This window comes from Acipenser ruthenus, chromosome 45 (genome assembly GCF_902713425.1).
Source record: "Acipenser ruthenus chromosome 45, fAciRut3.2 maternal haplotype, whole genome shotgun sequence".
Classification (NCBI taxonomy): Eukaryota; Metazoa; Chordata; class Actinopteri; order Acipenseriformes; family Acipenseridae; genus Acipenser; species Acipenser ruthenus.
Window position 1 is genome coordinate 9,535,577 of NC_081233.1, and position 21,468 is coordinate 9,557,044.

The window sequence follows — 21,468 nt, forward strand, 5'->3', positions numbered from 1 at the left end:
GCGTTGGGTTTAGCAGCGAGTTCTGAAACAGCAGCACATTTAGTCCAGATGTACGCGTTTTAATTCTGTCTGGGCTTGTGGCAAAGACTAAAAATACACCGTGACACCGGGGGCGTGCAAGCGTGTAATACAATCCCGAGAGCTCTTCCTCTCACTCTCCCGGAGTGAAAAGCGGGGGAGCGGGGCACTTAAGGTCACCCTACAAATAATTCTGCACTGCAGAGGGAAATACCCGTGCTGGCTTCCTCGTTAGTCACGCCGCGTTTTGCCTTCAGTGCCCACCCCACATTTGCAGAACATGCACACTCCACCGGGCTCCAGTGTCACTGTGGTGGGCGGATGGGTTGGTTTGGAGCGCTGTTTTGCTGCTGAAGTGGTTTGTTGTTTTGCTAGCGATTTTGAAAGCTTTTTTTTTTTAAGCTCTCGATGGCTCTTCACCCTGACCTCGGCGAGGGAGCTGCCAAGTGCTGGGGTAGTTCTAGCTCTGAGCGCGTTTCACACACACACACGTGTTGTTAACAACGACGATACGAAAACCACACGTGCATGTGGAACGGGTATTCGGGTAGGTGTTGCCAGCAGTGAAATCAGACAAACACATTCTCTCCCGCTCTGCAAATGTTAACTGCAACGTCTTTCAATTTTCACTTCAATTCCCTGCTTCCCTCCTTTTTTTTTACAAGGCTGAAGCGGGTTCATTAATCTGGCAACATGCACCCTACCTTGCGCACCCTTGCGAATGCACCGGCGGCTGTCGTGCTGACGTCACAATGGGTGAAGCAGACAGCCTCGGGTTAATCATTTCTGTGCAGCGCCATGCAGAATTCACAGCGGTGCGGGGAATCTGGAACAGATGCGTCACTGGCGAGGTTAAGGAGTGGGCGTGAGGAGGAGGGAGGGAGAATCCTAACAATCTGCACCGCTCTGACAAAACACAGGGTGAGAAAAATGGCATTAACCCGTGAACCCACACTGGCGCGGTGAATCATCACCTTGTAGCGTCCTCCTCCGCTCCATGCCCCGAGGGTGCAAGAGCGTCACTAAAAACGAAACTTCAGAGCCCGCTTCGAAGGGTAATCCCTCTGCAACCCCGCCCGCGACGGAAACAATCACATCTTTTTTTTACCTTTAATGGAATAGGGGGATGTTTATATATAAAGTGTGTGGTCATTAATTAATACATAAGCTCTTCAGCTGTGACACATTTAAATTGATACACTCGTTGAATTGCAGGTGTATCTGGACACCACTTCTCCTGGGTGTATTGTGGTTTTGTTTTCGAAAATCTACCGTACCTCTGTAAACCGGCACCAATTTCCAATGACAAGCGATGCCGGATTACACAATTGTTATTTTATTTCCTCCTCCCTTCTATCAACTCTGTGTAACCAGCCCGGTGCAATACCACCACCTTGTGGTTACACCGATGAACAGCAGGCACCAGACAACATTAGCTTCTCACAGTGGAAACCAGTAACTTAAATGGAAGTCGCTCGGAGTTAGTCAATTAAAAACGGTCTTCAAATGAAAGCAGCTGAGCAATCCCAGTGATTATTGTCTCTAAAATATAAATTCCTTCAAAAGGAAATGAAATTGAGAATTTAAACTGAAAAACAGGAACTGATCCCAAATCCTTATTTGTCACCAACCTCTAAAACAAAGCAAACCTCTTTTATTGGCAAGTTTTATTTGAAATATAAATAGCATGTACAATAACATATTGCAGAAAAGTTCAATTGATTTCATTGAATAACAAAAAAAAAAAAAAAACGCACACGCACACAACAGAACAAACATGTCATTTACAGACCGGGTTTCTGCCGGGGGGCTAAAGTGAAGGGAGCGAGTGCAGCCACGCCCCCGCAGAGCCCCAGCCACGCCCCCTGCAGAGCCCCAGCCACGCCCCTGCAGAGCCCCAGCCACGCCGCGTCCGTGTCAGCACCTGCATTAGCACAGGAAGTTCCCGGTCGGGTGGTCGTGCTGAGCATTGGGGAAGGCATTCCTTACTTTATTGAATTGCTGTATAGAAAGATCTACGTTATCAGTTTATACCAAGATGCAATCGGGATGGGACGGGACGACGACAGACGCACTTAGTGTTCTTTATGCTAAAATGAATACTCCATGCTAGTGTTATATATATTTTTTTTAAGATTCTCTGCTGTGCACGAGTATCTCAGAGAAGCACGCATCATCACATCACGGACACACTTTCTACGCTAGCTACACAATCTCATTTTTTTTCTTTTTTCGTAACAGCAAAGAAACACCATTCCAAAAAAACAAATAAATAATCACAAGAGAAGGACAAGCAGAAGCAGAAGCAGCGCTTGGAAAATCAAGAGCCGATTCCACGAGAGACCGGCCAGCGTCACACAGGGATCTGGATCTGCAAACCCTCACTGTGAAAAAAAAAAAATAACCTGGACCTCAAACACTCACCCCCTGTGAGTCGAGTTTCACCGTTTCTACTGAGAGCGATCACTCGAAGGAATGTTTTTTTTTTTAAGCTCGTTTTGATTAATGATATAAATTACATTTTGCATTTTTTTTTTAGAGATGTATTTTATTTAAATTTTTCAAAAGCCCTGTTTATGCATTTCTGTAAGTGGACCCTGTGTTAACTTAGTATAATTATTTCAGTTCTCATTGAAAGTATACACATACCAAACAGTGTTTTTATTTATTAAAATGACAAACCTTTAGCTGGTGCTGTACAATATATTACAGACCTTACAGAAAACACACCGAGATTAAACTGCGGGTGGACATGGACTTTAACATTCCCTTCAAGGACAACCCAGCACCTTGAGGGGTTGAAAACAGAGACACTACCCCCCCACACACACAGGAGGAGAGACTCGGTTGTAATAAAGACGTTTCCCACTCAGAGCGCAGTGTTTAGGGTTCATCACTGCACAGCTCCACTCAGAGCGCAGTGTTTAGGGTTCATCACTGCACAGCTCCACTCAGAGCGCAGTGTTTAGGGTTCATCACTGCACAGCTCCACTCAGAGCGCAGTGTTTAGGGTTCATCACTGCACAGCTCCACTCAGAGCGCAGTGTTTAGGGTTCATCACTGCACAGCTCCACTCAGAGCGCAGTGTTTAGGGTTCATCACTGCACAGCTCCACTCAGAAGGGCGTGGTCTGTATCATTTGACCCTTTTTAAAATGAGATGTGTAGTAACACCCCACTAGGAGTGGTTGTCCGCCCCCGTGAGATTATTACTGCATCTCTGTGCAGCTCACTCACAGGACCCCTCTCCCCTGATCCCGTGTTCTGGACCTCTTCCAGGCTTGAAGAAGCGTCACGAATTACAAGCACACTAATGCAGGGCTGGAGACGGACCCTGCATCCAGGCCTGGGTTTTAGAAGCTAGCCTTAGCCTGTCTGAAATTAAAAGGTATGGCGCCGCTGTAGATATTCTGAGCTATGGCAGCGCCGTAAAGTCTGATTTGATCCAGCTGTGTAGCGGTTCCTGGTACAGTCGGTCACGCCATCTGTACTGTCATGGAATGCACCACAGCGCTATGCACATGGGAACCCTGGGATGGATTAAAATGAAAGCAGTCTCCTATTGCACAGCAGTTTCACCCATTCGAGATTGTACTACGAGCTCGGTTAACTACAGCGTGTAGGGAACAAGCTTACAGGTGTGTTATTAAACTCATAGTAAAACCAGGAATGGATCAAACTGCTATGCAATGGGAATCTTATTAAATCAGGTTCAAAAAGGAACCAGTTAACTCTGAGGGGCAAGGGACATGCGTCCCACTAATAAAAACAATGCTGACTATTTTTTGCAGACAGTTTTGCATGAAACAGGGTTTAAAATGCACTGAGGGGTTGGATCCGGTCGTGCGAACGCTCCGTCTCCTCCTCGTGATGCTCGAGTCTCTCTCGAATGTGTTTTAATAAGAAACCGTTTGAACAGCGAGCGCTCGATTCCTTCTGTCCCTTCAGGGGTGAAGATGGTTGTGTGTGAACAAAACGTTCAGACAGACAAATAAAAAAATATCACAGAAAACTTCTAGAATCCTTCTGGTACCCAAGAGTCAGAATAATGACATGCGATCCTTAAAATCTGCAGCTTGTGCATGCCAAGACTCTGGCTGTAAGATTTTGGTAGTCATGAAAAATTAAATAAAAAATAATAATATGGACCCTTTTTACTGCATTACATGAAGCAAAACAGGAAACACACACACACAATACAAAAATCAGGATAAATCACATTCGATGCTTAAAGTCTGATCGCCAGGCAGTAACTTCAACAAAACTGAACACAGCGCGACACGACCACAGACGAATTAGCAAAAAAAAAAAAAAAAAAAAAAAGACAAGCAGTCCGTGTTGGTTTGGTTCGTCTCAGCCAACATGATGCCCAGTTTGGAGTTCCTTAATGCTGGGATACTCCCAGTTTGGAGTTAATGCTGCAATGGTCCAGTATGACACTTATTTCCCAGTCCGTCCCAACCAGCATTTCCTTCACTTTGAAAAGAAACAGAAGTAACTGTGGAGGCGTAACCCTTCAGCTGTATTCCACTGGTTTGTAGACGAGGAGCAGAACGCTGTTTGAGAATCGACAGTCGTGCGAGGAGCGGAACGCTGTTTGAGAATCGACAGTCGTGCGAGGAGCAGAACGCTGTTTGAGAATCGACAGTCGTGCGAGGAGCAGAACGCTGTTTGAGAATCGACAGTCGTGCGAGGAGCAGAACGCTGTTTGAGAATCGACAGTCGTGCGAGGAGCAGAACGCTGTTTGAGAATCGACAGTCGTGCGAGGAGCAGAACGCTGTTTGAGAATCGACAGTCGTGCGAGGAGCAGAACGCTGTTTGAGAATCGGCAGCCCAGCGAGGAGCGGAACGCTGTTTCCAGGTAACCCCGAGTTTATTTTAACTTCTGGTTTCAATTGGTCAGAGTTTTGTTGTTTGGGAGACAGTTACCACTGGATTTAAAAAAAAAAAAAAAAAACTGGATAGTATCTGATACCGTTGGAAGGAAGGAAAGGCGGCAGGAAGTTTGGTCACATTTGTATAAAATATAAAAAAATAAATAAATAAATGAAGCAAGATGCTGTGAGGTGATCCTGTTGCTTAAAGTCCTTTTACCAACTGCTGCGTTCGTTTATTAAGCAAAAGGGAGGAAGAAGGTACACAAGAACTTACTGATTCCTTTCAGGTCTTGCTTTTCAATTCAAATATCCCTGAAACTCTTTCAATCTTCTCGACTCGCTGGTGGTTCTTCTCGCTCCTTTTTGAAACACACTCCCCCCCTGTCTCCGATTCCAGGATCTCTGTATGCCTGCAGGTATGCGTGTGTGAAGCAGCCCAGCGTCTCTCTCCCTCTCTCTCCCTCCCGCCCCCGCGTTCTCCACTACAAGATCTCCTCGACCCCGTGTGCGAATATCATGACCAGGCCGGGCTCCAGGATCATGTCCTCGCCCATGTGCTGGTTCTCGCAGGCCATCACCACCACCGCCTGCTTGCCGGGGATGCGCTTGGCCACGTAGTTCTCGTAGTAGCGTCTGTTCATCTGCCGTGTCTCCAGCGTGGCCAGGCCGTGCGGCCAGTTGCGCTCGTGCGCGTTCTCGATGAGGTCGTTCACGATGGACATGGGGCAGCCGCTGTCGATGAGCGAGCGCTTGATCACGGCCTGGAGGACCGCGTCCGGCGTGGAGATCATCCCTCCCCAGCGCGTCACGCGAGCCGGCTGCAGGGAGTTCACCCACCTGGAGGGCAGAGACAGCAGGTTAGCTTCAAATCTCATTTCTACAACTTTTTTTTTTGTTTGTTTGCCCTCCCTTCATGTTTTATGGTGTTTGGTTCTGGGTTTCGTTGCTGCAATATTACAGGCATGGAAATAAGACTCCCGTTACAGAGCAGTTTGATCCATTCCTGGTTTCACTAGGAGTTTAAAATCAGACACACCTGAGCTTGTTACCTGTACACACTGTGGCTAATCAAGCTCATGTATTGTATTGAGGCTTGAAATGTGCCTTAAACCTGCTTTAATCTTGTCAGGAGAATCCTAGTGCTGGGACCAAAGAGCTGCCCCCATTTTCACTTTATGATCCATCAATAATTTCTTGGCAGCTTCAGTTCTTTTTCAGGCAAGCATGTGAACATTTCAAGCAACATTAGAACATTTTTAAGAAGTGTACACTGCCCCTCGACCCCACCCCCCGGCACACTCTTTGTACGCATTCTGAAAACGTTTGATCATTTTGGGACGGCCCCTTACTCTAGAATCTCGTTGTACTCGATGGTCTCCTCGAGGTTCTGGAGGTTGGGGTTGGCGCTGCGGATCGCCCTCATGTACGCTTTTAACAACTGAATATCCCGTTTCTGTAAAAGAAAAAAACAAATCAGAACTTCACGACAGAACTTTAACCCAATAAGTGTTGGAAAAGAAATCTAAAATAAAAATATCAGAACAGGAGCTGGATCTCTCTAATTTGAGACATTTAGACTTTTGAGTCAGTTATCATAACACAGTTCAAAGAAAATAAAAAAAAATGCTTCAGATAATGTACTAAGCAGCCTGACCTCACAATGTGGACAAAGACACAATGGGTTTGAAAAGACAGCAATGTGCAGACTTGAACCGAAGTAGAGTCAGCACGCTGATCCTTGTGTTTCCAGCCTCCCGGTTTGCCCGCACGCTGTTTCTGGCTCACCTGCTCTGCTAGCTGGTGTTTGTGCTCCGCGGCGGTCCTCTCCAGCTCCCCTATCTTGGTGGACTGCTGCTGCACCACGGTCCGGAGGTGCTTGATGCAGTTGTGGTTCAGTAACTCGTCTTTGGGCATCTCCAGCCTGGGAGCGAGGCAGAGAGAGAAAAGGAAGCAATGCCGTGAAACACCAGAGCCCAGCTGAACGGCTCAGCGTGCAACACGAAGCCAGCGTGCAATAAGAAAGTTGTGTTTGTGGTACGCACCCGCAGCCCTCCTCGCACAGGACCGGTCTCTTGGGGTTGTGCTCGCAGTCCTTGAGGTGCGACTGCAGCTGGTCGAGCCGCAGCACAGCCTTGCAGCCGAACACTGAGTTCTCGCAGGTTATCTGCAGCTTGGACAGCATGTTGCGCATGATCCTGGGGACGGGGCGCAGGTGGGCGAGCGTGACCACGGTGCGGTCCACGGGGCAGATCTGCTGCTGCGAGAACCACTGCGTGATGCAGGCGTTGCAGAAAGCATGTTCACAGTGAGGAGCCTGGAGAGAGGGGAGAGGGGGAGGGAGAGAGAGAGAGAGAGGAGAGGAGAGGGAGAGGGAGAGGGAGAGGGAGAGGGAGAGAGGGAGAGGGAGAGGGAGAGGGAGAGGAGTTATTCGACTTTTCAATCACACCATCGGGAGCCACAGTGCAGAGAAGAATTACGAATTCACGGTCTTGGAATAGCGGTACTTGCTTGCCAGCTCTCACTGTGTATTCCTTTATGAGAAACCAACCAATCACAGCTCAGGATTTGTCAAAGTTCCATCTTACCCTGTGCAAAGGACATATACAGAACACTTGTAAAGTAAACACACACACTATCCCAGGTATAATAGTGTTTATGTGATTTTATAATACATTGTGTGAAGGATTTCTCTCTCTTCACACAGTTTGAGCAGCTCAGGTTTGCTTTGTAACTGGTTCTGCTGCATAAAAGGGCTAAACGAGGTGGAAAAACTGCAGTACCATGCGTGCGGTATCCTGCACCAAGGATAAAGCCACTGCATCACCCTGACCTCAATGCCTGTATAAACAGAAAACCAGCCAGGCCACTCAGGTGTCACTTCATCCAGTGCAGCTGCAGATCACAGCGAGAGTCTGGAATAACCAGGGAGCTTACACAGCGGTGTGCAGACTTTAAAACACACTTCACAAACAATCTTTTTTTTTTTGTGTGTGTGTGCGGCTGCCAGCATGCTGCAGAGACGCCACTGCACACAGCCTGCATCCCCGGCGCTCTGCAGACAAGCACAAAATCTTCCCGATTCTTCACTCTCAGACTCTGGGGGAATATTAAACACACCCACACACAGGGCACCTACCCCAGGGCCCGTATTCATAAACAGACAAACCCTCTTCTCCAACAGCGCTCTCGGCTTTCTTGCTGAACAGAAAAAACCAAACCCCACCCAGTCAGTGCTTGTACAACGCAGGCGATTCACATTAAACACAGCGTGTGGGATTACCAACCCGAGGAGCACTCCGCTCTACAACATTCATGAAAGAGGAGGCATCACCCACTCACCCGACTGCAGCTTCGTTTGAAAGGAGGAGGAGGAGGAGGAGGAGGAATTGCTCATGATGCCAGGGCTGATCCGAGGCCGTCGCTGAAGCATTCCGGTTTCTAATCCCCGTTGGGTTTTCCTGGCCAGCCCCTTTATCCGAAACTGATTGGAGAACCACCACTGTGAGAGTCCCCCAGCCCCCCCACTCTCCTCTAATCCCCTCCCTGCACACGGTCAGGTGGAGAGGACACTGCAGTCATCTTGCAGACACACACACACAGTCCATCTGCCTCTCTCTCTCTGCCTGCCTCCCTCCGTCATGTCATCCCTTCATCAAAGCACAGAGACACCCCATGCTTCTTAACACTGCCTGAACAAGTCTTGCCCGTCTCGCTTTCACTCGCTGTTGTGTAATTGTGCTCTTATTTTTAGCTCCCTTACACAGATCAATGCAATGCATCCCTTCCCCTCTCTCCTTGTCTGAATCTGCTGGCGCTGGTAAGATGACTCTACGCTTTGTGACTCCGTGGGGCTTTCAGCAAGCAATGGGAAAGCAGCGAGTGAAATAAATACGCTAGAGACTTGATTCTCTCATCCCTTCTGGTTTAATCTGGATATTCAGGGCTGTGCTGAGTTTTTAAAAGGTGGTCTCCGCTAGTTAATAGGGAAATTGATTAGTATTTGTAAAGCCACCCTAGGGAAATCAATCATTGTCAATCAACTCTGATGAATCCACAGCAAGCTTTGAATGCACACAAAGGGATGGAAGCAAGACTCCCACTGCATAGCAGCTGAATTCAATTCCTGGTTTTACTGCAAGTTTAAAATTAGACACGCCTGACCTGGTTACCCGTACGCTGCGGCTAAATCAAGCGTGCAGTAAAACCTGGGAAAAAAAAAACCCAATGAGCTTTAAACAGAAGAACATGTGGAGACTTACCTGGACCGGCTCCTCCAGGACCCCACTGCAGATCGGGCACAAGAGGTCCTCGTCCACTTCCCCCTGGAAGCGAGTGACATCGTAGCCCATCTCGCATTACAGGAAGCGCAGACCCTGCAGCAGGGAGACGCGCCACAGTCAAGGAGCAGCGCACCACACCCAGGGAAACCCAGCAACTGCACAACGCTCCTCAAATCAGGGGGGTTTACAGAGATGGGAAGAAGACTCCTATTGCATCGCAGCTTCACTCATTCCAGGTTTTAACACCAGCTTGATGAGCCACAGCGTGTGCAGCTAACAAGCTCAGGAGGTGTGTCTGATTAAATTCATAGTAAAACCAGGAACGGATCAAACTGCTGTGCAACGGGAGTCTCGTTTCCATCCCTGCAGATCAACTATATACAGCTAGGTAATAGTGGCATTGGTGTGACTGAGGGTAATGCTTTCGTGACACAAATTTCACAGCAGGTGTGGTTCGGGCTCATGCAAATGAACCCAACTTGATCAGGACTAACCTAAACTCAGGGTTTATTAAACGCAACATTATTCAGCAGGTTTCATTCGACTTTATGAAGCCCAACGAGTTCACTCTATCGGGGGGATGCAACACGTTTGCAATTCGTCAGTGTGACTGAGATGAGATCTGATCCAGGCTTAAAAATCGACAATGGAAGGATTGCAAATCTGCAAAACAGGATTTTAAAACTGGCTTGTCCCAGCTATCTGAAACAACTCAGCAGCTCCAAACAAACACGTCTCTCCAGCCCCTAGCGATGTTTTACATGCTGTGCTCTGTAGCATACGTGTGCTTGTGACCAACGCAGAGAGAGGGTCTTACCTCAGAATGAAGCCCTTCTCATCCTCCCAGTCACTGTAAACCCCGCGGGTCGCTAGAGAATCACATTTAAACCTCCTGACGTTCACTCTCTTCACACTGGAGAGGGCTGGGGGAAAGAACAGCAAAAACAGAGAGAGAGAGAAAATGTATTATTGCATCAGAACGAGATAGAATTCCTTTAGAATAACAAATTTAAATTGGCAGGTTACAAACATTCCTAATGCCTGGTGAATGGAAGGATTTGTTTTCATTGACGCTATGAGAAGTTATGAAATAATTCAGTATTAAAAACAACTCCTTCACATCCTGTTAATTAACAAAAGCATGTGCACTCCCTCGACTGTATGGTGTGGTGCTTTTACCAGGAGATCCCAGGGATGGAAAGACTCCCGTTGCATAGCAGCTTGATCCAGTCCTGGTTTTACTAGGAATTACACCCGAGCTTCTTACTGATACACTCTGGCTAATGAAGCTCGTAGTAAAACCTGGACTGGGCGACACTGCTATGCAATAGGAGTCTTATTCCCATTCCTGGAACCGCTGCACATATCCACAATAATCTTCGTCTTGCTGAAGTTGCACTTTTAAAAACTGCTCCAAAAATATTTTTCACCCAAATCCGTTTGGATCCTTAGAGGAGAGTTAGGACACGACGGCTGCTGACGAGACAGCGATTCAATTACAACTAAATAACAAAGGAAGAAATCTACCTTCCAGTCACAGGATTAGCAGCAGTAAAAACACAGCTGTCTAAACAGAGACACCTGGACTTTAATCTACACAGAGCCAGCGCCGCGCAAAAACAGTGCTTTAAGCAAACAAAACATCCCCGCTTCGATCACGATGTCTTAATTACACTTCAGAAATTTAAAAGAGTCTCTATGGAGTCTCTGATGAAGCACTACGCATTAGAAAACAGACACACCTAACACGATGCAATTCTACACACAGAGACCGAGGGGATGCATTACAGCATGAACGAGATGAACACCCGACTTTAATCCGATTACTCAAAGGGTCCTGCTCGCTGGCGCACCGTTCAAAACCAGAGGAACACATTCTGGGGGACGCTGGCTGCAGCTGCAATGGGATTAGATGACCACTTGGTGTGGTCGACTAAATACACATGCTTTACTGCAGAAAGCACACCAAGGGTAATGGTTATACTGTGTGTGCATCTCCTCATGCATTGCCTTTATTAAAAATGCAGGGCTACTCTACCGGATCACTGGCTTCACAGCAACCGGGCTGGAGGAGTAGATCTGCAATCACCACATTCCTGAGCATCAAGGCATTGAGAGAGGAATATTTTCATGGAAGGAACAACTTCCTGGTTTAAAAAAAAAAAAAAAAAACACCTCACACACAGCGCAAAGAATTCTTTTTGCCTACTCCTATATGAAAAGACAGATCAGATCAGATCAGAGAGAATGTACCGTTGCTTCTTTTGGTCCGGTATGGTGTGCTGGGAGGTCATCCTCGTGTCGTCGTTATGGTAACACAAAGCTCCACAGAACAGTCGGAACCAAAAAGCAAAAAGCATGCAGCCTTCTGGGTTTGTAAACAAATGAGAGAGACCTCAGCCGCAAGGCATGCTGGGAAAGAACCGCCAACATCTGTTGAAAATTTGCATGACTCAGCTCGGGTAGACAATCAAATGGGGGATGAGGAGGAATGCGGGAGAACTCGGATCAGCTCAGACTGAGGCTCTGTCAGCGACCATGGAAACCAGCCATCAGTGTCCCTGAACCACAACTAAGAATACAACCAAGAAATGAAACTATATAAAAATGACGACACGCGCTGAAATCGATCACAAACCATACCCGAACGCAACACAAGTTCTGTTCAACTTACCAATCTTCTTTTAAAAGCCAGAAAGCCCAAGACGCCCTCAAACATTCTGTAGAAAATAATTTCTCATTTTTATTAAGCCATGTTTTAAGGATGGCCTCCTCGTTTGTTTGCTTGTAATCTGACAGCTGTTCTACTCAATTTCTTCAAAGTAAAAGCCCCAACTGTCCACAAGTAGCTTAAACTGCCCCCAGATAAAAAGGTGAACCTAATTAAACAGCTGCCTGTTAGCCTTCAAAAGGGCTTGTGGTCATCTTCTAGTCTCAGAAGGACTTGCCCATTCATCCTGTTTAAAACCTCCCACAGCCCCGGCTAGGTTTCCTACCTCCCACGAGGTTACTGTATACTGGAGATTCTGCTGATTCACATCCGCTGCCTAGCCTGATTTAAAATGCAAAAGCATAATAAAACCACATCCTTAATGAAAGGGTGCTTCTGATACCCAGGACTGGCTCAGTGTAAACACTCACACCCAAACGTTTCCCTGCTGAACCGAGAAGAGATTCTTTTCATGCCAGTTTTCAGATGGCTTGACCGCCCTGAGCTTGAGTCAGAGAGCTGGATCTTCCCTTTGTATCGCTCTGCCAGTCCGGAGAACGCTTCTCACAGACACACAGCGCTCTGGGATTTCACCTCGCCAGCAGAAACACGCGTTCAAACCCGGATATTGATCCTTGTGTGTGCAGAACGAAGACCTGGAAGCTCCAGGGAATTCACCTTGAGGACTAGGTCAGGCTCAATGACAACCGTTCTCCCCTCCACACTTGCTCCTTCTGTAGACTCCAGGGAAGGGAACTGTATTTGGTCCATCCATAATCCAGAACAGTAAAGGATGCTTTTGGTGATTGTTTCAATGTAAAATAATAATAATAATAATAATAATAATAATAATAATAATAATAATAATAATAATAAAATTCTTGGCATGTCATTGGTTTATATTTTTGTTTTGATGGATAGAATTAAAAGTTTAGTACGACTCGGGTTGGATCCGGTCGTCCGAACGCTCAGTCTCCTCCTCGTGATGCTCGAGTCGCTCTCGAATGGGTTTTAAAGAGGAAACAGTTTGAACAGCCAGCGCTGGATTCCTGGTGTACCTTCAGGGGTTAAATCTCTCAGGCTGGCAGACTGAGCCCACAGGGAAACCGTTACCATGATAAAGACTCGCACTGCACAGCGGACTAAGCCTTTAGACTGCCAGCTTATATACATTAGTGACATCTGACGCTGTGAGCAGCCGAGTGCTGGGATGAAACGTTGCAGGAGAACACGCTGTTCCAGATTTAGCTTAGCAGAAGCAAGCGACTCCACTGGATGGAGCCCAGGTGGGTCTGAATGAAAAGGAGCACACAATGGATAACATTCACAAAGCTGGAAAGGAAACTCCCACTGCATAGCCGCTTGATCCATTCCTGGTTTTACTCAGAGTTTAACGAGACACACCTGAACTTGTTACTTTTCCTGTACGCACTGTGGCTAATCAAGCTCCTATTAAAAACTGGAATGGGTGAATCTGCTATGCAACTGGAGTCCCATTCCTGAGTCTATCGCAGCTCTAGAAGGACTCTCATCAAAAACACAGATCTTATTCTAGTTGGAAATGATTTTGGATATACGTTATATAAAAGGGTGCTGCGGGAAAGCCATGTGCAATACAGACGTGTGTGTTGAAGTATGGCACAACACAGGGCAGGCAACTGCACTGCCCAGTCTGGCTTGCTATCGTGGCAGTCAGTCTTTGAATTAAAAAGCATTTCAGTCAAGTGCAGCCGAGGAGACCGCGTTCAAGACCCGCCGAGGAGGAGGGAGCCGTCCTCGCATTTCATTCGTGTAAAACACAACGCGCGGGGCAGGGAGTGCAGAAATGACGCTGCGATTGATAAAGTATGCAGCTGTGTGTTGTTTTAGTGCGTTTTCAAAATATTTAACCAAAATAATAAATAAAAAAATATCAATCTAACGTAAACCCAACGATCTGGCTACCAAAACAGACAACCCGTTAGACAAAAATATCCAGCTACAGGTTTAAACACAGGATTTCCAATAATAATAATAATAATAATAATAATAATAATAATAGCGAAGAGGCTGGCGGTAGCATACACCTGAAGCGATAGTCCTCGTTTGTATTTTTCACGGTGGAGAAATTAAAAGCCTGTTTAAAACCTCGATTCAATAATATTATAATATTGTCATTTCCACCACAACGTCATTCACGATAATGCTTCAAAGAACGCAACCCCGCACCCGCTACCATAATAATGCATCTTCTAATCAAATACAAACAGAGATGAATTGTATAAAGATGAATAAATTCACTACGCGGAGCTGCTTCGCCCTTTTTTTTTTTTTTTTTTTTTTTTTTTTTAAATATCTGTGCTCCAAGGGGCCTGGTTTTTGTCTCCGTCCTCTATCGGGACCGCGAACTTTCCTACAGATACCTCCCCAGTGTGGAACGCACTCGCTCGGGGCTGACCAATGCCACCGCCGACCGCGATTTCTCATCAAATGACACAATGTTAAAATCAATCAAACGGCGGTCACTGGTTTAATAGGCGTACCTGATCCGTACGGTTTTCCACGAGTCCCGGGTCCGGCTGCTTTTAAATCCCCAATTTAAAGAGCCGACCCCTCCACGGCGCTCCCGTCACGCACTATACGGGAGATCCGGGCTCTGAGCCCCGCTGCTACGCAACCACGGGGCGTGGCTAACGCCCCCCTCTGCTGTGGAGTGATGGCCGAGTCCTCCAATCAGGAACACAGAACCATAACTGACATGCCGTCTTGACCAATAAAAATAATATATTAAAAAAAAAAGTTCGGCGGTTGCTGGCTTCGGTTAAAAAATAGTATTTTATGAATTTTCCTACCACCTTAGGTTTATTTTTTTATTTATTTTTAACGTGAAGTAATAATTACGGCAACACATTCTGTCACACGGTATTGCCTTGCTTCTTTAAACGTCGTTTTCTGCCCTCTAGCGTCGATCGACGCTCCTTGCGCTTGGAACTCAGGGGGGGGGGCGCGCTCGCTTTACAACGTGCGCGGCCCCGGCTCTTCTACCTGATTGGTTAGCGTGAACGGCCGTGGGGCGGGGCCACGCAGGAGGCGTGTTGACGCTTTGCTGTGCAGATGTCATGAAAGCAAACCAGCAAAGTAAATTAATGAATAAATAATTGTATTTCCACGCTGAATATTTTTGCATTTAATCAAACGGGTGTAACTGAAGACGGAGCAGTAGCACTGCGCTGTGGTGTGTATATTTTGTTGTATTCAATCACACATACTCTAAACGAGGCGTGTTTCTCTGAGTCCGGGGTTAGACGATACTGACCGGGCAGCGCAGACAGAGATTCACCAGCTGAAGGTAAGTTACAGGAAAGCATCAGTCATGACACTAAATACTGTGCCTAGTCCATGGTTTGTTTTCATCCGCTCGTACTCACATAAGATTACATTTCTCAGGTTACATGGTGTCATTACGTGTTTAATTGGTTAGAAATATATCATTGAAACGGATATAATAATAATAATAATAATAATAATAATAATAATAATAATAATAATAATAATCACACAACCTCAATCAATTATATTGTATTTCATTGCTGTCATTTTCTATCTATCTATCTATCTATCTATCTATCTATCTATCTATCTATCTATCTATCTATCTATCTTTATATCTATCTATCTAGTTTATTTTTATAATTATTTGTATTTATTTATTTATTTATTTATGCATGTATTAGTTTATTTTACAGTTTCACATCTCAAGACGAGCCGGTCGAATCCTGGACGGTCTTGGCCCCGGGGGTGGGACCGGAAACATGACCACGGAAACGCACCTGAAGGACATCAAACCGGGGCTGAAGAATCTAAACGTGTTATTCATCGTTCTGGAGACAGGTGAGCGCGTACCTGCACAGGGGCGGGGCTGAAGAATCTAAACGTGTTATTCATCGTTCTGGAGACAGGTGAGTGCGTACCTGCACAGGGGCGGGGCTGAAGAATCTAAACGTGTTATTCATCGTTCTGGAGACAGGTGAGCGCGTACCTGCACAGGGGCGGGGCTGAAGAATCTAAACGTGTTATTCATCGTTCTGGAGACAGGTGAGCGCGTACCTGCACAGGGGCGGGGCTGAAGAATCTAAACGTGTTATTCATCGTTCTGGAGACAGGTGAGCGCGTACCTGCACAGGGGCGGGGCTGAAGAATCTAAACGTGTTATTCATCGTTCTGGAGACAGGTGAGTGCGTACCTGCACAGGGGCGGGGCTGAAGAATCTAAACGTGTTATTCATCGTTCTGGAGACAGGTGAGTGCGTACCTGCACAGGGGCGGGGCTGAAGAATCTAAACGTGTTATTCATCGTTCTGGAGACAGGTGAGCGCGTACCTGCACAGGGGCGGGGCTGAAGAATCTAAACGTGTTATTCATCGTTCTGGAGACAGGTGAGCGCGTACCTGCACAGGGGCGGGGCTGAAGAATCTAAACGTGTTATTCATCGTTCTGGAGACAGGTGAGCGCGTACCTGCACAGGGGCGGGGCTGAAGAATCTAAATGTGTTATTCATCGTTCTGGAGACAGGTGAGTGCGTACCTGCACAGGGGCGGGGCTGAAGAATCTAAACGTGTTATTCATCGTTCTGGAGACAGGTGAGCGCGTACCTGCACAGGGGCGGGGCTGAAGAATCTAAACGTGTTATTCATCGTTCTGGAGACAGGTGAGCGCGTACCTGCACAGGGGCGGGGCTGAAGAATCTAAACGTGTTATTCATCGTTCTGGAGACAGGTGAGCGCGTACCTGCACAGGGGCGGGGCTGAAGAATCTAAACGTGTTATTCATCGTTCTGGAGACAGGTGAGCGCGTACCTGCACAGGGGCGGGGCTGAAGAATCTAAATGTGTTATTCATCGTTCTGGAGACAGGTGAGCGCGTACCTGCACAGGGGCGGGGCTGAAGAATCTAAACGTGTTATTCATCGTTCTGGAGACAGGTGAGCGCGTACCTGCACAGGGGCGGGGCTGAAGAATCTAAACGTGTTATTCATCGTTCTGGAGACAGGTGAGTGCGTACCTGCACAGGGGCGGGGCTGAAGAATCTAAACGTGTTATTCATCGTTCTGGAGACAGGTGAGCGCGTACCTGCACAGGGGCGGGGCTGAAGAATCTAAACGTGTTATTCATCGTTCTGGAGACAGGTGAGCGCGTACCTGCACAGGGGCGGGGCTGAAGAATCTAAACGTGTTATTCATCGTTCTGGAGACAGGTGAGCGCGTACCTGCACAGGGGCGGGGCTGAAGAATCTAAACGTGTTATTCATCGTTCTGGAGACAGGTGAGCGCGTACCTGCACAGGGGCGGGGCTGAAGAATCTAAACGTGTTATTCATCGTTCTGGAGACAGGTGAGCGCGTACCTGCACAGGGGCGGGGCTGAAGAATCTAAACGTGTTATTCATCGTTCTGGAGACAGGTGAGCGCGTACCTGCACAGGGGCGGGGCTGAAGAATCTAAACATGTTATTCATCGTTCTGGAGACAGGTGAGCGCGTACCTGCACAGGGGCGGGGCTGAAGAATCTAAACGTGTTATTCATCGTTCTGGAGACAGGTGAGCGCGTACCTGCACAGGGGCGGGGCTGACCCGCGCTGGAAACGGCGCATCGAGGTGGTCACTCTGTGTCTCTCTTTTGAAATGTGTCCCATTTAAGGTTTTGAAAAAAAATCATCCTATTGAAAATAGTGATGTTTTAACAAATTGATATTTTCAGTTCCTGTGACGGAATGCATTTAAAAAAATGAATGGGGGATCGGAATTGATAAACGGGGGTTGATCCCAGGACTGGTCGTAAGAGTTTGAGGATGACATCATTCCTGGGCTGCGTCGTGTTTCACCGCTGCCTTGTTGTAACTGCCCCCCCCCCCCCTCTCTCTCTCTCTCTCTCTGAAAGGTCGCGTCACTAAAACCAAGGACGGCCACGAGGTGCGGACGTGCAGAGTGGCCGACAAGACGGGCAGCATCAGCGTGTCTGTGTGGGACGAGGTGGGGGCTCTGATACAGACTGGAGACATCATCCGGCTCACCAAGGGGTACCAGCAGCAGCGCCAGGGCAGCGCTCCCGTCCTGCTTCGTTTACTGTCAGCAGCGTTTTGTACAGCATCGCCTTGTTCTCTTTCCTCTCTCTGTGTTTCAGGTACGCCGCTGTGTTTAAAGGATGCCTGACTCTGTACACTGGGAGAGGGGGAGAGCTGCAGAAGATTGGAGAGTAAGTCTAAAACCTGCGCTCTTTTTTTATGAGGTTAATCTGAGGCGGGGATGATCACAATAAAGAAATAAATCTACTGTCCCTGAAACTGTGCTGAAGCTGTCAGCCGATCTTCCTGTATGTGGAGAAGCTTGACACAGAGAAAGACTTTATTTTTTTTCTCTTACCTTTTCTAAGTGGACCGCAGCGGTGCTTCCAGTCCTGGATGCATGACCCCCCTGTGTTTCCTTCACCCCAGGTTTTGCATGGTGTATTCAGAAGTGCCGAATTTCAGTGAACCCAACCCGGAGTACATCTCCCAGACAAACCAGACGGTGCGTAACCCTGAACTGCATGTAAAGCACAGGGAAGCATTGTAAAGCAGAGAGAGGTCTGGTAAAGCATAGGGAAGCATTGTAAAGCACAGAGAGGTCTGGTAAAGCATAGGGAAGCATTGTAAAGCACAGAGAGGTCTGGTAAAGCATAGGGAAGCATTGTAAAGCACAGAGAGGTGTGGTAAAGCATAGGGAAGCATTGTAAAGCACAGAGGTGTGGTAAAGCATAGGGAAGCATTGTAAAGCACAGAGAGGTGTGGTAAAGCATAGGGAAGCATTGTAAAGCACAGAGAGGTCTGGTAAAGCATAGGGAAGCATTGTAAAGCACAGAGAGGTCTGGTAAAGCATAGGGAAGCAGTGTAAAGCACAGAGAGGTGTGGTAACGCATGGCAAGCTGTGGTACACGTGCAGTGTACCCACGGGGGGAAAGCACAACATTACCGTGCAGATTTACTGTGGTAAACGTCTGGAGTGGAAGGTGGGGAGCAGGCGGGTGGATGAGCTCAGCAGCTCCTCTAACACAGAGTGCCAGCACAGAGAATACTGGCTGGGGGGTGGGATGCGCTCGGACCAGCAGGGCTGCTCCACACTGCTGCACCTCCAGAGTGTCGTTGAGCGGGGAAAACGGGCACTGCAGGCTCACTGAACTGCTTTTAAACCTGCTTCAGGTGTCGAGTGACCAGAGTGGATCATCTAATCAGAACAATGGATCTGCGAGCGTGAATGCAGGTGAGGCGACAGCACAGCACAGCGGAGACTGTGAGACACACACACACACACACACACACACACACACACACACACACACACACACACACACATGCGCACACACACACACACACACACACACGCTCACACACACACACACACACACACACACGCTCACACACTCACACACACACACACACACTCACACACACACACACACTCACACACACACACACACACACACACACAGACACAGACACGCTCACACACACACACACACACGCTCACTCACACACGCTCACACACACACACACACACGCTCACTCACACACGCTCACACACACACACACACACGCTCACTCACACACGCTCACACACACACACACATGCACACACACACACGCTCACACACACTCACACACATGCGCACACACACACACACAGACACAGACACGCTCACACACACACACACACACGCTCACTCACACACATGCACACACACACACACACACACACACACACACACACACACACACACACGCTCACACACACACACACACACGCACACACACACACACACACGCACACACACACAGTGTTCATTTCCACCTTGTTTTCCAGCAGCCGAGACCTCCAATGAGAACGGAGTCACCGCCCCAGCACCAGGATGCTCCACCAATCCGCAGCAAGGAGGCAGGAACAGTGGGCGAGGGGCGACCAATCACCAGACAGCAGCTGCCTCGGGGGCGGGTCCGGCGGTCAGTAACGGGAAGGAGACCCGACGCACTTCTAAAAGATGATTGGTTGAGGGGCGCGCCGCTCCCCCTCTCCCACCAGCACCACCCCCCCCCCCATCCCTTATAGAGGGGGGTTCAGGGACCCCCAACACTCACCAGCTGAATTTGTGAAACCCAGCGAGGTTTATTATAAACACAAGTGCCACCAAATGGTTTATTACAGTGCAGATGACTGGACCTGAAAGGACAGCTACAGCTAAAGATACCAAGCCATGGTATCCCAGGACTAATGCACACCCTGAGTTTATTAACCCTGTCAGGTATGGTGACCCAGTCCGTCCCCTCCCCGCTCTCTGTGTGTGTGTGTGCGTGTGCGTGTGTGTGTGCGTGTGTGTGCGTGCGTGAGCGTGCGTGTGAGGACTCTGTCTGAAGACACGCCCCTGATCTTAAAAGCTCATTTTAGTACCCCAGAAGTTTAATTGGCAGTGTTTCAGTTTTTGTAATGTTTGATTTGTAACGTGCGGATTATCCACAGTACAGAATAACGTATAGTGTATCGGCAGCCAGCTCCGCACTCTTTTAAACAGCGTTTTAAAAGCACGCTTTTACACTGCACAAGGAAATCAACGCATTCATCTCTGTGTCCGCCGTTGCTGTGGGAACTGTCTTCTATCCCATAATATGGAGGTGTCAGAACTCCCAGAGTCATTTTCTTATTTAATTTAAAAAAAAAAAAAAAAAAAAAATTGTGAGAGTTTCTGGACAAATCAAAATATTTCAACTGAAAGTTGACCCAGAATCAAAAGTCCAGATTTTTTTATCAAAGTCTGTTTCCAAATATATATATATTGATAAATAGATGGAATTTGGAAACAGACTTTGATCAAATCTGGACTTTTGATTCTGGGTATGTATATATATATGTATATATAGGCCCTTCAGTCACGATTTTTTAATTAATTTTTAGAAATTTTAAAAAGGTTTGTATGAACTCTATAGCGTTCAAAAAATTGCCCTGTAAAAACTTTGGAAAAAAACCCCATAGCTGCATTATAAAATAGATACACGGATAGGAAACTCACTGGAGGGGATAGAGCGAGGAGAGAGAGATTCAAACAGACCGGATTCTCCGTGTCCTTCTTGTAAAAGCGTGCACACGTTTGATGTGCCCTGGCTAAGCCACAGCTGGATTTCATTGGAGCATTTCCCTGCTCCCAGGTTTGCATGGATCACAGAGCAGCGGTTCCCCGGTGCTGTGAAATGCTCTGTAAGCCCAGCTGCAGTTCGGTTGGTCAGATCGCTCTTTTAAGAAGTCTGGTTTTATTTACTCCCGATTTCCTGTGGTTTTTACTCTGTTTGGGAGCAGCTTGCATAGCAAGGGGTTCCGCTCGGCGCTGATATTACTCCTGTAATTAACGGATCTCTTTGGCTTGTAAACTGAATTAAAACACTGTTGTGACGTCATGGCACGTCCCCCGGTTGCAGAAGAGCACGAGACTCTCCATTGCAGTGTCACGGCTTTTTGTTTTTGTTTGGTGTTTTTAAATAAAATAACTATTTTTAAAAATGCATGTTTAATTTGCGTGTGTTTTTTTTTAT

At 47.3% G+C, this 21,468-nt stretch overlaps 2 protein-coding genes across 8 annotated transcripts; one reads left to right on the forward strand and one right to left on the reverse strand.

Annotated features, from left to right (window-relative positions):
• Positions 1 to 2,465: 2,465 nt before the first annotated feature.
• LOC117962259 (E3 ubiquitin-protein ligase NRDP1) lies at positions 2,466 to 14,767 on the reverse strand. Of its 2 annotated transcripts, XM_034914252.2 has the most exons (8): positions 14,408 to 14,767; positions 11,214 to 11,322; positions 9,993 to 10,098; positions 9,155 to 9,268; positions 6,938 to 7,209; positions 6,681 to 6,816; positions 6,245 to 6,348; positions 2,466 to 5,732 (listed from the first exon to the last, which is right to left on the reverse strand). In XM_034914252.2, exons 4-8 carry the CDS (start codon positions 9,242 to 9,244, stop codon positions 5,378 to 5,380), a joined length of 957 nt encoding a protein of 318 aa, XP_034770143.1. In that variant the 5' UTR covers positions 9,245 to 9,268; positions 9,993 to 10,098; positions 11,214 to 11,322; positions 14,408 to 14,767; the 3' UTR covers positions 2,466 to 5,377. The 2 variants fall into 2 exon arrangements, with proteins under 2 accessions (XP_034770143.1, XP_034770142.1); XM_034914251.2 differs by lacking the exon at positions 11,214 to 11,322.
• Positions 14,768 to 14,862: 95 nt separating this feature from the next.
• On the forward strand, positions 14,863 to 21,438 carry LOC117400972 (SOSS complex subunit B1-A). Of its 6 annotated transcripts, none has more exons than XM_034001338.3 (7): positions 14,863 to 15,213; positions 15,599 to 15,755; positions 17,796 to 17,934; positions 18,039 to 18,110; positions 18,349 to 18,424; positions 19,093 to 19,153; positions 19,754 to 21,438. In XM_034001338.3, the coding sequence occupies exons 2-7, from the start codon at positions 15,677 to 15,679 to the stop codon at positions 19,930 to 19,932; spliced, it is 606 nt and encodes a 201-aa protein (XP_033857229.1). In that variant the 5' UTR covers positions 14,863 to 15,213; positions 15,599 to 15,676; the 3' UTR covers positions 19,933 to 21,438. The 6 variants fall into 6 exon arrangements, with proteins under 6 accessions (XP_033857229.1, XP_033857232.1, XP_033857230.1 ...); XM_034001341.3 differs by having other exon boundaries at positions 19,757 to 21,438; XM_034001339.3 differs by having other exon boundaries at positions 15,611 to 15,755.
• Positions 21,439 to 21,468: the final 30 nt, after the last annotated feature.